Here is a 15,207-nt window from a genome sequence, read left to right as displayed (position 1 = left end):
TCCGCGGCATGTGGGATCCTCCCAGACCAGGGCTCGAACCCGTGTCCCCTGCATTAGCAGGCAGATTCTCAACCACTGTGCCACCAGGGAAGCCCTGTGATTGTGTCTTAATAGTAACATAATTTTTTTGTATTAAATGGTTTTTGCCTTAAATTATTCTCTCTGCCAATAATCTTGCCATGTGTGCTTTTTGTTTGCATGTGTCTGTGTGTAATTTCTTTGCATATCCCTTTATTTTAAACATTTAGCTATAATACCTTTGAAGGTATAGCAATATCAACAAATAGATTTGTAAGTATTATAGAAAGAATGATGAAAGCTAGTAGTTTGTTCCCTGTGGGTATTTGTATTTTGGCATGTATTTTAGTTATCCCTTCACTTATTTATTCAGCAAATAATTTATTGAGACCTTCCAGGAACTTTGGAGAGGGAATGTGGGGAGAGCTGTGTTCGGTAGTATGATCAGGGAAGGCCTTCTCTGATAAGGCAGGCATTTGAGCTAGCATCTGGTTAAGCTAACCTGGGGGAAGAGCATTCCAAGCAGAAGGAACCATAAGTCCAAAAACCCTAGGGAATGATTGAGGTGTTTTTGAGGAATAGAAGGAAAACCAAGGCTTACTTGGTGGTGCAGTAGTTAAGAATCTGCCTGCCAAAGCAGGGGACACGGGTTCGAGCCCTGGTCTGGGAAGATCCCGTATGCTGCAGAGCATCAAGGCGCGTGCGCCATAGTTACTGAGTCTGCGCTCTAGAGCCCGCGAGACACAACTACTGAGCCCATGTGCCACAGCTACTGAAGCCAGCATGCCTAGAGCCCATGCTCCGCAACAAGAGAAGCCACTGCAATGAGAAGCCCACTCACTGCAATGAAGAGTAGCCCCGCTCACAGCAGCTAGAGAAAGCCCACGCACAGCAACAAAGACCCAATGCAGCCAAAAATAAATAAATGAAATAAATAAATTTAAAAAAGAACAAAAATAAAAAACATTTTAAAAAAATGAAAGAAAATCAGTGTGTCTGGATCTTAATGATTAAAGATGGAGAAGCAGGCAGGGCCCAATTCATGTAACATTTTGTAGGTCATGTTAGGGAGTATGATTTTATTCTAAGAGTTACGGAAAGCCACTGGAAGATTTCAAGCAGGAGAGGGCATGTTCAGATATGTTTGTATAGTCCTTTTCTGAGCTGAGCTACAGTTTACATACAGTGAAATACACAGATTTTAAGTGTACAGTTGGAATGAGTTTTTAACGACTGCATGTACCCGTGTAACCCACACCTTTATTAAGATAAAAAAATATTTCGGGGCTTCCCTGGTGGCTCAGTGGTTAAGGATCCGCCTGCCACTGCAAGGGACATGGGTTCAAGCGCTGGCCCGGGAAGATCCCACATGCCGCAGAGCAACTAAGCCCCTGTGCCACAACTACTGAGCCTGAGCTCTAGAGCCCGTAAGCCACAACTACTGAGCCTGCGTGCCACAACTACTGAAGCCTGCGCGCCTAGAGCCCGCGCACTGCAACAAAGAGTAGCCCCTGCTCACTGCAACTAGAGAAAGCCCGTGCACAGCAACGAAGACGCAACACAGCCAAAACAACAACAAAAAAAATGACCAAGTCCAAGAACCACACCATGCACAACCAGTCCCGAAAATGGCACAGAAATGGCATCAAGAAACCCCAGTCACAATGATATGAATCTCTTAAGGGGGTGGACCCCAAGTTCCTGAGAAATATGTGTTTTGCCAAGAAGCACAAGAAGGGCCTAAAGAAGATGCAGGCCAACAACACCAAGGCCATGAGTGCACATGCTGAGGCTATCAAGGCCCTCGTAAAGCCCAAGGAGGTCAAGCCCAAGATCCCAAAGGGCGGCAACCACAACCTCAGTCAGCTTGCCTACATTGTTCACCCCGAGTTTGGGAAACAGGCTCATGCCCGTATCGCTAAGGGTCTAAAGCTTTAAGGCTCTGCTGGCCAAAGGCCAAGGCCAAGGCCGCAGCTGCAGTTACAGCTGCAGCTCCAGCTCTAGTCCAGCTCAGGCTCCCAAAGCTGCCTAGGCCCCCACAAAGGCTCCAGAGTAGAGGCCTTTATCTATCAATGTGAGGACAGAAGGACTGGTGTGACCCCTGGGCTGCTGTCTTCATGGGACTGGTGTCCTCCTGTGCTATTTGTACAAATAAATAGGGGGGAAAAAGATATAAAATATTTCTGTCACCCCAGAAAGAGTCTTTATTCCTCTTCTCAGTCCGTCTCCACTACCAGCACCCCAACTACTATTCTGTTTTCTTTCACCGTAGATTAATTTGTGTGTTCTTGAACTTCATGTAAATAGGATCATTCAGTATGTGCTCCTATTATGTGTCTGGCTTCTTTTACTTACCATAATGAAGATTTATTCCTGTTGTTGGTTGGATCGGGAGTTCATTGGTTATACTACAATTTGTTTACCCATTCTCCTGTTTTGTTTTTTGTAGACATTTTTGAAATGTCTGTCTGGCTAATAGAGGAGAATGGATTCTCTCATTCGCATGTTTAATAAAGGAGCACTAGTTGTCTTATTTACAGAGGGGAAGATGTTTTGTTTGAAATGAAAATTACAGAAAGGACAGGGCTAAAGAATTATAAAATCATTATTAACATGTTAGGAGCATCTGTCTGTATGGAAGCAGATGGAAAATGATTGTACTGCTGCTCCCCATCCCCCTTCTTAAATCAGATAGGAAAAGTCATCTTGAGTGAAAGCACGAAATACAGTGGTTCTGATGAGATTCAAATGAGGATCACAGAATTTTTTATTGAGAAGGTACCTCACTTAGTAAAGTTTCCAGGAACCTTATTTATCAGATTTTATTCCTTTACCCAAGAGTTGGCCATATCTTGTATGATGTGGTGTTTGCAAGACAGGGTTCCAGGACTAGATTCTAGAGATTCTAGGTCTTCTCTAACATGAGAACTAAGACCTTTTACTAATAATTTCTAGTGACTCTATATTACATAATTTTTGGTTTAAATTGTACAATTTTCCTTTAAAAATTATTTTTCTTTTCAAAGTATAGAGCATTAAAAAGTTTTGTTTTGTTTTTGGTATTTAACCTTTTTCAAAAACTTAGACTTGTTTATGTTATTTGAATGGGTGTGATACAGGGTGGTTTTGCTTTCTTACATTATATTACAATACATGGGGGGAGGGGAATGTCTATTTTTAAAGTTTAAATGGACAGTGTTTACTTTTTATAAAGAAGCTGTTTCAGTGAGAGAAAATTTTTAAATTAGAGGAATCAGCATTACATACATTTCTGTATTTGGATTTGGTCCCATGGTATGGAGAAAATCCTTTCTCACAGACAAATTATGAACAGTAACTGATTTTCTTTTTTAACAGTTTCCCACATCAGTATTCTTTTCAATTTCATTTGATTCAAACCCTTAAGAGGATTAGTAGGACATTTTGTTTCAAAGTTGAACCTGACAATATCTAACAACTGTTCGTATTTCCTTTTCATAAATCTCAAAGACAGACAAGAAGAATCCAAAACTTACTATTACATGGATCATTTGTTACACATTCCACATACTTACTTATTACATCATGGTGAGAGCATGCCTTGGCAGATGTGCCTAGCCTTAGGTAGCATATACTTGAATGTGGCATGTATGTCCTTTAGTATTGTTCTTGGTAGAACAGAAGCAGACCTCAATTACTAAAAATGCTCAGTACAATCCTAAATCTTCCCCAACATGTTTATCTGGGGGAGCTCAAACCTATGCCCAAAGATGACAGGAAAGTCTTTATTACAGGGGCTGCATGAAAATGTGAATTACCTTGGCAGCATAAGTTAATTAATTGGTGGTTTCTTCCTTACCCACCCCACCCCCTTGCACCTCCAAAATCTTCTCTTTTTTCCCTTCTGTTCTCTCAGTTTTAGAGCAAAAGTCAAAAGAGAATTTTGCTTTATCCCTTAAGTCAGGGTAAAACAAAATACTGTTTTCGTCAAGAATCCCCAACGTTTTGGGGGAGGAGCCACCATTACTCCTGAGAGTACTTGGGGAGAGAGGGGGTGTGGGAGGAGAATATGGAGATTATGAAGTCCGCTGAATGGATGAGTGAAGGTGATGCTGGACTCACTCATTTTTACAGATAATCCAGTAAGACTCTTGGTAAACTGTAGAAGACAGGTGGTCACTGAGGAAATGGTATGGTGCAAAACAGATTGGAGATCTGCTATGATGTATCTACTTCTGATACCAGGTTTATCTTGATAGTAGGAGGTTTTGTTGTTGTTGTTCTTTTTCTATGTGCATTAAGGAAAAAGGAGTGAGGTTTATTGATTTTAAAGAAAGTATTATTTATGTAACTGCCCAAGATTTTTTCAGGTTGTCTGTAACTGGTTGCTGACCAAATGGAGAAGGCTAAAAGAACAATACCCTACTCTCACTTTTTATAAGCTTTAAAAACAGAAAATAACAGTTGGATTCAGGACTTCTCCCAAAATACTCATTTATATTCTAAATTAGAGCAGGTAGGTAATGATTGTGAACAAACATTAAATGGCTTGATTTAGGATGTTTATAAATGCTGGGGTGGGGGGCAGGTAGGACATTTTAAAGCTTAGGGCCATTATACAAAATAACAATTATAGGAAAAATGTTCTAGATCCAGGATTTACATACATATCATTACATAATGAGTCTCTCCCGGCTGAATCAAGTGAGTCTACCCCAGAGATGGGTGAAAGAACTGGACTAAGAGCTGAGAGGCTTTTAAATTGTTATTTCTGTTTTAACTTTGAATAAAAAAATAATTATTTTTGAGTTATATTTTATTTTCATTAATTTTATTTTAAAACTGTTTATTACCTCAATAAATACATTTTGTGTATTTTTGCCTTTGGTTAGGTAAATAACCTCCATCAGTGGTAGAGGAGAGGTTTGGAAATTAGGGAGCTCTTCTTGTCTTTTCTGTCATAGATCAGTCTTCTAAGGGGCAACTCACCTAACCTCCCTGGGCCTGTTTTCTTATCTGTCAGTAGACCCTCGCTGCCCAGTAAGGGACCCAGTAGCCACAGGTTGTTACTGAACCTTTGTAATGTGGCTAGTCCAAATTAAGGTGTACTCTAAGTGTAAAAGACTTAGTACAAAGGTAAGAATGTAGAATATCTTATTGCTAATATGTTTATATTGATTATATCATTGGAATGATAATATTTTGGGTACATTGGTTAAATAAAATGTATTATTAAAATTAATTTCACCCATTTCTTTTTCCTTTTTTAAATGTGGGCACTAGAAAATGTTTATTTCCGTTTGTGGCTCACATTATGTTTCTTTTGGATAGTGCTGATCTGTACAGCATTTCCTAAACTGACTCATGAAATATTAATAAGTGCTCAATGAAACACAGTTTGGAAGAGGAGCGGTGTCCAGTGGAACTTTCTGCAGTGATAAAATGGTCTGCATCTCTGTTGTCCAATTTAGTAGCTACTGGCCCTGATGGCTATTGAGCACTTGAAATATGGCTAGTGTTCTGAAATGTAGGAAAAGGAACTGAATTTTAAATATTATTTAATTTTAATTAACTTTAAGGAGCCACATATGGCTAGTGGCTAATGTATTGGGACAGTGCAGATCTAAAGATACATGGGACGGTTTTATTTAAAGACTTGTATACCTAGGACGTGTTTACCATATTGCAAGCTTGTTATTTTAATATAAGTCTGTACAGTTTGTGTGTATTATGAATAATAATAAATGATCAGTAACAATAATATTTATTAAGTACTTGTTATATAGCATGTACTATGTAAGTACCAGAGAGAGGATTTGTATAATAAATTATTTACTGAGGATTTGTATAATAAATTATTTACTGAGCTATATTGCTTGTATTCTGTAATATATTTGATGCATTGTGGTTTCCAGGATATTGTGGGCTTACCATGTTTTCATCAAAATCTGGTTTCTTTTCTTTCTATATGAGGTCCCTTCTGTGAAAGCCTGGCTCCTTTTGGAAGGTCTGAACAATGTGCTGCCTTGTTAAAGGATTTTCTTTTGAAAGGGAAACGCATGCTTTGTAACAGATGATGATTTTTTTTCAGTGAACTTTTGAAGTTAGTTATGTTTTTAGCTTTAAAAGGGATGTGTGTGTATTTACACAGACTTATAAATATCAATATTATGTAATATTTATTCCTTTTGTATGTGTGTACACATATAAGTATTGATATCAAGCAGTGTTATTAATTAATGTATTATTGCTTCACAGTGAAAAACGAATGTCATCATGTCTGGAATCAAGCGAACAGTCAAAGAAACTGACCCTGATTATGAGGATGTATCTGTGGCCCTTCCAAATAAGCGGCATAAAGCAATTGAGAATTCAGGTAGAAATTCACTTGCCTTAGGAAATTATTTCTTTGTTGACATATGCCTCCCTATAAGATTTATAGGAACTAAAATGAAATGCATGTCCACTATTGTGTATATTTTGAAGAGGTTTGTGAGAGGGATTAGCTAAGTGCTCTGTTTAATAGTAATATACCATGTGTGGCATAAAAGGCTGGAACATAATCAGGTAGACTGTGAAAGCGTCAGTAATGAGACAGGCTCTAAGTTTTAGCTATCATTGTATGTTAGGTGTAATCATAAAGTCCTAGCAATGTGTGTACTACAATGTGGTATCATGTGAGATGATTATAGGTGGTACATGAATTAAGGTTTTTTATTTTAATAGTTGATGTTAATGTCTACAGAAAAGATAATGGCCTTATCAGACTTGTAGTTTCATGGCTACTGCTTAGGATAAGGCTAACTTTTTTTTTTTTTTTTAAGTTTTAATTCTATTGGAGTATAGTTGATTTACAATGTTGTGTTAGTTTCAGGTGTACAGCAAAGTGTTCAGTTATACACATATATTCATTCTTTTTTAGATTCTTTTCTCATATAGATTATCACAGAATGTCGAGTAGAGTTCCCTGTGCTATACATATATGTCCTTGTTGGTTATCTATCTTATGTATAGTAGTGTGTGTATCTTCATCCCAAGCTCCTTACTTATCCCTCCCTCCAAGGGCTAACACTTTTTAAAAATACTATTTAATGGCGTTAATTAGATGTTTCACATGGTTCTCAGATGTGGTAGGTAACTTGAAGGTGGTATATGAATGATGGAAATTTGGGAAACAGTGATCTCTGCACTTAGCTGGTGGTGGCTTAGTTAAGGCTCACAGGCATTAAATTACTTGCCCAAGATCATTTAATTAGTTGAAGACCAGATCATCTGTAGTTACCCAGAATGTTTTAAGCTGTTTCAAAAAAAGTGGCTATATTTGAGTTTCTAAAACAAAATATTGCTCAAATTCACTACTGTTTATTTAAAAAATAAATCTAGGGCCTCCCTGGTGGCGCAGTGGTTGAGAGTCCGCCTGCCGATGCAGGGGATACGGGTTCGTGCCCCGGTCTGGGAGGATCCCATATGCCGCGGAGCGGCTGGGCCCGTGAGCCATGGCCGCTGGGCCTGCTCATCCGGAGCCTGTGCTCCGCAACGGGAGAGGCCACAACAGTGAGAGGCCCGCATACCGCAAAAAGAAAAAAAAAAAAAAAAAAAATCTATGTAAGTTATTACAGCTAGATGAAGAAGGTCTCAAAGTCATAGATAAGGTGCTGCAGCTCCACAGAGATCAGGGCCCCAAGGTTAAGTGGTGAAGGAAATTCCTGTCTGTGTCAGTGCAGTCAAGTCATATGTACCCCACAAAAGTCTCTGGGTACCAGAAGCGATTAAATCCAGTTCCAAATAATAAAAACATTTCACTGCAACTTTTCTCTCCATTCAGTTGTAATTTTATTTACAAGGATATGTCATTTGCTTTCAATAACAAGCCAGATAAATATGAAAGTATCATGAAACTTAAATTCATTATTCAAATGCATCACATGGCAGATCTTTTTTGTAATAAAAATAAGAAAAGGGAAAACTTATTGTTTTAGGAAACATCGTAATTTCAATTTAAATCTAAGTTCCCAAATACGTAGCCTAAGCAGGGACAGTTTTTTGTTACTAAGTGCCAATTTGCTGTTCTTCTTCTTGGTGTCCATTCTCAACCTAATTCCTAATAAAGATTTTATTTTTATTCTTCAGAATTTTTCTCAAAGTAGGTTTGGTAGGATGCTTCCCTTTTTTTAAAATATAAATTTATTTACTTATTTATTTTTGGCTGCATTGGGTCTTCGTTGCTGCACACGGGCTTTCTCTAGTTGCGGCGAGCAGGGGCTACTCTTTGTTGTGGTGCGCGGGATTCTCATTGCACTGGCTTCTCTTGTTGCGGAGCACGGGCTCCAGGCACGTGGGCTTCAGTAGTTGTGGCACACGGGCTTCAGTAGTTGTGGCTCGCGGGCTCTAGAGCGCAGGCTCGGTAGTTGTGGTGCACAGGCTTAGTTGCTCCGTGGCATGTGGGATCTTCCTGGACCAGGGCTTGAACCCGTGCCCCCTGCACTGGCAGGTGGATTCTTAACCACTGTGCCACCAGGGAAGTCCCAGGATGCTTCCCTTTTCTTACACGGTTTTATTTTGTTTGGCTTTAGTTTTCCTTATTTCATGAAAGAGATAATTTAGAATTGCTTTTTTCTGAGGAGCTTATGATAAAACAGCCCGCACTGATAACAGTCTCTGACTTTTAGCCTCCCCTAAGATTATCTGCTGGTTTCTAAATATATATAAGGTTTATATATACAAAGATACATACAGTAATACTAGAGAAAACTCTTTTCATCAGATATGAGGAAAGCTAGTCATTTGCTTCAATGCAGGCATAACCACAAGAATGCTTATACCAGCACTAGTTTTATTTATTTATTTATTTATTTAACATCTTTATTGGAGTGTAATTGCTTTACAATGGTGTGTTAATTTCTGCTGTATAACAAAGTGAATCAGCTATACGTATACATATATCCCCATATCCCCTCCCTCTTGCGTCTCCCTCCCACCCTCCGTATCCCACCCCTCTAGGTGGTCACAAAGCACCGAGCTGATCTCCGTGTGCTATGCGGCTGCTTCCCACTAGCTATCTATTTTACATTTGGTAGTGTATATATGTCCATGCCACTCTCTCACTTCGTCCCAGCTTACCCTTCCCCCTCCCCATGTCCTCAAGTCCATTCTCTACACCTGCGTCTTTATTCCTGTCCTGCCCCTAGGTTCTTCAGAACCATTTTTTTTTTTAGATTCCTTATATATGTGTTAGCATACAGTATTTTTTTTTTAATTTTTTATTAGTTTCTGCTTTATAACAAAGTGAATCAGTCATACACATACATCTGTTCCCACATCCCTTCCCTCATGCATCTCCCTCCCTCCCACCCTCCCCATCCCACCCCTCCAGGCGGTCACAAAGCACCGAGCTGATCTCCCTGTGCCATGCGGCCGCTTCCCACCATCTATCTACCCCACGTTTGGTAGTGTATATATATCCATGCCTCTCTTTCGCTTTGTCACAGCTTACCCTTCCCCCTCCCCATATCCTCAAGTCCATTCTCAAGTAGGTCTGTGTCTTTATTCCCGTTTTACCCCTAGGTTCTTCATGCCATTTTTTTTTTTTTTAAATTCCGTATATGTGTGTTAGCATACGGTATTTGTCTTTCTCTTTCTGACTTACTTCACTCTGTATGACAGACTCTAGGTCTATCCACCTCATTACAAATAGCTCAGTTTCGTTTCTTTTTATGGCTGAGTAATATTCCATTGTATATATGTGCCACATCTTCTTTATCCATTCATCCGATGATGGACACTTAGGTTGTTTCCAGCTCCGGGCTATTGTGAATAGAGCTGCAATGAACATTTTGGTACATGTCTCTTTTTGAGTTATGGTTTTCTCAGGGTATATGCCTAGTAGTGGGATTGCTGGGTCATATGGTAGTTCTATTTTTAGTTTTTTAAGGAACCTCCATACTGTTCTCCATAGTGGCTGTACCAATTCACATTCCCACCAGCAGTGCAAGAGTGTTCCCTTTTCTCCACACCCTCTCCAGCATTTATTGTTTCTAGATTTCTTGATGATGGCCATTCTGACTGGTGTGAGATGATATCTCATTGTAGTTTTGATTTGCATTTCTCTGATGATTAATGATGTTGAGCATTCTTTCATGTGTTTGTTGGCAGTCTGTATATCTTCTTTGGAGAAATGCCTATTTAAGTCATCTGCCCATTTTTGGATTGGGTTGTTTGTTTTTTTGCTATTGAGCTGCATGAGCTGTTTATAAATTTTGGAGATTAATCCTTTGTCAGTTGCTTCATTTGCAAATATTTTCTCCCATTCTGAGGGTTGTCTTTTGGTCTTGTTTATGGTTTCCTTTGCTGTGCAAAAGCTTTGAAGTTTCATTAGGTCCCATTTGTTTATCTTTGTTTTTATTTCCATTTCTCTAGGAGGTGGGTCCAAAAGGATCTTGCTGTGATTTATGTCATAGAGTGTTCTACCTATGTTTTCCTCTAAGAGTTTGATAGTTTCTGGCCTTACATTTAAGTCTTTAATCCATTTTGAGCTTATTTTTGTGTATGGTGTTAGGGAAAGATCTAATCTCAAACTTTTACATGTCCTTGTCCAGTTTTCCCAGCACCACTTATTGAAGAGGCTGTCCTTTCTCCACTGTACATTCCTGCCTCCTTTATCAAAGATAAGTTGGCCATATGTGCATGGGTTTATCTCTGGGCTTTCTATCCTGATCCACTGATCTATCTTTCTGTTTTTATGCCAGTACCACACTGTCTTAATTACTGTAGCTTTGTAGTATAGTCTGAAGTCAGGGAGCCTGATTCCTCCAGCTCCGTTTTTCGTTCTCAAGATTGCTTTGGCTATTCGGGGTCTTTTGTTTTTCCAAACAAATTTTGAAATTTTTTGTTCTAGTTCTGTGAAAAATGCCAGTGGTAGTTTGATAGGGATTGCATTGAATCTGTAGATTGCTTTGGGTAGTACAGTCATTTTCACAATATTGATTCTTCCAATCCAGGAGCATGGTATATCTCTCCATCTATTTGTATCTTCTTTAATTTCTTTCATCAGTGTCTTATAATTTTCTGCATACAGGTCTTTTGTCTCCTTAGGTAGGTTTATTCCTAGATATTTTATTCTTTTTGTTGCAATGGTAAATGGGAGTGTTTTCTTGATTTCATTTTCAGATTTTTCATCATTAGTGTACAGGAATGCCAGAGATTTCTGTACATTAATTTTGTATCCTGCTACTTTACCAAATTCATTGATTAGCTCTAGTAGTTTTTCGGTAGCATCTTTAGGATTCTCTATGTACAGTATCATGTCATCTGCAAACAGTGACAGCTTTACTTCTTCTTTTCCGATTTGGATTCCTTTTATTTCCTTTTCTTCTCTGATTGCTGTGGCTAAAACTTCCAAAACTATGTTGAATAAGAGTGGTGAGAGTGGGCAACCTTGTCTTGTTCCTGATCTTAGTGGAAATGGTTTCAGTTTTTCACCATTGAGGACAATGTTGGCTGTGGGTTTGTCATATATGGCCTTTATTATGTTGAGGAAAGATCCCTCTATGCCTACTTTCTGCAGGGTTTTTATCATAAATGGGTGTTGAATTTTGTCGAAAGCTTTCTCTGCATCTATTGAGATGATCATATGGTTTTTCTCCTTCAACTTGTTAATATGGTGTATCACATTGATTGATTTGCGTATATTGAAGAATCCTTGCATTCCTGGAATAAACCCCACTTGATCATGGTGTATGATCCTTTTAATATGCTGTTGGATTCTGTTTGCTAGTATTTTATTGAGGATTTTTGCATCTATGTTCATCAGTGATATTGGCCTGTAGTTTTCTTTCTTTGTGACATCCTTGCCTGGTTTTGGTATCAAGGTGATGGTGGCCTCGTAGAATGAATTTGGGAGTGTTCCTTCCTCTGATATTGTTTGGAAGAGTTTGAGAAGGATAGGTGTTAGCTCTTCTCTAAATGTTTGATAGAATTCGCCTGTGAAGCCATCTGGTCCTGGGCTTTTGTTTGATGGAAGATTTTTAATCACAGTTTCAATTTCAGTGCTTGTGATTGGTCTATTCATATTTTCTATTTCTTCCTGAGTCAGTCTTGGCAGGTTGTGCATTTCTAAGAATTTGTCCATTTCTTCCAGGTTGTCCATTTTATTGGCATAGAGTTGCTTATAGTAATCTCTCATGATCTTTTGTATTTCTGCAGTGTCAGTTGTTACTTCTCCTTTTTCATTTCTAATTCTATTGATTTGAGTCTTCTCCCTTCTTTTCTTGATGAGTCTGGCTAATGGTTTGTCAATTTTGTTTATCTTCTCAAAGAACCAGCTTTTAGTTTGGTTGATCTTTGCTATCGTTTCCTTCATTTCTTTTTCATTTATTTCTGATCTGATCTTTATGATTTCTTTCCTTCTGCTAGCTTTGGGGGTTTTTTGTTCTTCTTTCTCTAATTGCTTTAGGTGCAGGGTCAGGTTGTTTACTCGAAATGTTTCCTGTTTCTTAAGGTGGGATTGTATTGCTATAAACTTCCCCCTTAGAACTGCTTTTGCTGCATCCCATAGGTTTTGGGTCGTCGTGTCTCCATTGTCATTTGTTTCTAGGTATTTTTTAATTTCCTCTTTGATTTCTTCAGTGATCACTTCGTTATTGAGTAGTGTATTGTTTAGCCTCCATGTGTTTGTATTTTTTACAGATCTTTTCCTGTAATTGATGTCTAGTCTCATAGCATTGTGGTCGGAAAAGATACTTGATACAATTTCAATTTTCTTAAATTTACCAAGGCTTGATTTGTGACCCAAGATATGATCTATCCTGGAGAATGTTCCATGAGCACTTGAGAAAAATGTGTATTCTGTTGTTTTTGGATGGAATGTCCTATAAATATCAACTAAGTCCATCTTGTTTAATGTATCATTTAAAGCTTGTGTTTCCTTATTTATTTTCATTTTGGATGATCTGTCCATTGGTGAAAGTGGGGTGTTAAAGTCCCCTACTATGATTGTGTTACTGTCGATTTCCCCTTTTATGGCTGTTAGTATTTGCCGTATGTATTGAGGTGCTCCTATGTTGGGTGCATATATATTTACAATTGTTATATCTTCTTCTTGGATCGATCCCTTTATCGTTATGTAGTGTCCTTCTTTGTCTCTTCTAATAGTCTTTATTTTAAAGTCTATTTTGTCTGATATGAGAATTGCTACTCCAGCTTTCTTTTGATTTCCATTTGCATGGAATATCTTTTTCCATCCCCTTACTTTCAATCTGTATGTGTCTCGAGGTCTGAAGTGGGTCTCTTGTAGACAGCATATATATGGGTCTTGTTTTTGTATCCATTCAGCCAATCTGTGTCTTTTGGTGGGAGCATTTAGTCCATTTACATTTAAGGTAATTATTGATATGTATGTTCCTATTCCCATTTCCTTAATTAGCATACAGTATTTGTTTTTCTCTTTCTGACTCACTTCACTCTGTATGACAGACTCTGGGTCCATCCACCTCACTGCAAATAACTCAATTTTGTTTCTTTCTGTGGCCGAGTAACATTCCATTGTATATATGTGCCACATCTTCTTTATCCATTTATCTGTCGATGGACACTTAGGTTGCTTCCATGCCCTGACTATTGTAAATAGAGCTGCAGTGAACATTGTGGTACATGTCTATATACCCAGTATTGGGATTGCTGGGTCATATGGTAGTTCTCTTTTTAGTTTTTTAAGGAACCTCCATACTGTTCTCCATAGTGGCTGTATCAATTTACATTCCCACCCACAGTGCAAAAGGGTTCCCTTTTCTCCACACCCTCTCCAGCATTTATTGTTTGTAGATTTTTTGATGATGCCCATTCTGACTGGTGTGAGGTGATACCTCATTGTGGTTTTGATTTGCATTTCTCTAATGATTAATGATGTTGATCATCCTTTCATGTGTTTCTTGACAATCTGTATATCTTCTTTGGACAAATGTCTATTTAGGTCTTCTGCCCATTCTTGGACTGGGTTGTTTTTTTGATACTGAGCTGCATGAGTTGCTTGTAAATTTTGGAGATTAATCCTTTGTCAGTTACTTCATTTGCAAATATTTTCTCCCATTCTGAGGGTTGTCTTTTTGTCTTGTTTATGTTTTCCTTTGCTGTGCAAAAGCTTTGAAGTTTCATTAGGTCCCATTTGTTTATTTTTGTTTTTATTTCCATTTCTCTAGGAGGTGGGTCAAAAAAGGACGTTTCTGTGATTTATGTCATAGAGTGTTCTGCCTATGTTTTCCTCTAAGAGTTTTATACTGTCTGGCCTTACACTTATAGTGTCTGGTCTTTAATCCATTTTGAGTTTATTTCTGTGTATGGTGTTAGGGAGTGTTCTAATTTCATTCTTTTACATGTAGCTGTCCAGTTTTCCCAGCACCATTTATTGAAGAGGCTGTCTTTTCTCCATTGTATATTCTTGCCTCCATTATCAAAAATAAGGTGACCATATGCCACCACTAGTTTTAAATTGGCAGTCTAGTGGCATATTTTACAGGGAGAAAATGACATGGGTGATCAAGGGTCCAAATTTTCTGTGCAATTTTTTTTACACCCCAAAGCATGGGTGGTGATTTTTTCATATTACAAACACAGGATCATTATGCAAAATCCCAGGTTTTTCAAGCAGTCATTTAACTCTTCTTTTTTTATTCTCTTGTAATCAAACTACGTTTCATATCTGATGTTTTTTAACTCTTTGAATTGCATATTACTTTGAGTAGTCATTATCTGAATTGAATTGCCTTCAGAGACATTTTCTGTCCTTTTGAATTCTTTCTTTGCTGGTTCCTTCAGGTAGTTGTAATCGGAAACTGCTGAATTGCATGCTAGATCCTAACTTCCTGCCTTCTTATGAACTGCTCTTGTGTCACAGACTACCTCTTCCTCTGGCTAATTCTTTACTTTCTTTTTCCTTGGAGTTATGGTTTTTCAGAAGTCACCACGTATTTCTCTCGGAATCTTCATGGGTTTCTTTTTCTTTTTTTGGTAATTTTATTTTGATGTGATTTCAAACAAAAATTGCAAGGAGAATTTGTATGTCTTGCAAGGAGAATTTGTATGTCTTTTGTCCAGATTAATTCACCAATTGTTTACATTTTGCCTCATTTGGTTTATCATTCTTTTCCCCCATCCCCAATCCATACACACACATACTACACAAATGCATGTATGCACGCAGGTATATATATGCACATC

The 15,207-nt window shown here is 38.2% G+C and overlaps 1 protein-coding gene and 1 pseudogene across 6 annotated transcripts in view; both read left to right on the top strand.

Annotated features, from left to right (window-relative positions):
* The window catches only part of YEATS2 (YEATS domain containing 2), a 115,833-nt gene that overhangs the window by 21,120 nt on the left and 79,506 nt on the right, over positions 1 to 15,207 (top strand). For all 5 annotated transcript variants that reach the window (XM_082625836.1, XM_082625834.1, XM_082625837.1 and 2 more), the window contains exon 2: positions 6,256 to 6,373. In XM_082625836.1, the coding sequence (XP_082481962.1) occupies positions 6,274 to 6,373 (100 nt within the window). In that variant the 5' untranslated portion in view covers positions 6,256 to 6,273. The remainder of the gene's footprint in view (positions 1 to 6,255; positions 6,374 to 15,207) is intronic.
* On the top strand, positions 1,159 to 2,355 carry LOC309806475 (large ribosomal subunit protein eL29-like; annotated as a pseudogene). The gene has a single exon. The product of its transcript is annotated as a large ribosomal subunit protein eL29-like (transcript).

The sequence above is a fragment of the Mesoplodon mirus genome, assembly GCF_964341445.2.
Source record: "Mesoplodon mirus genome assembly, chromosome: 6".
In the NCBI taxonomy this organism is placed as follows: Eukaryota; Metazoa; Chordata; class Mammalia; order Artiodactyla; family Ziphiidae; genus Mesoplodon; species Mesoplodon mirus.
The sequence above is the reverse complement of the archived record's forward strand: the minus strand, read 5'-3'. Positions and strand labels throughout refer to the sequence as shown.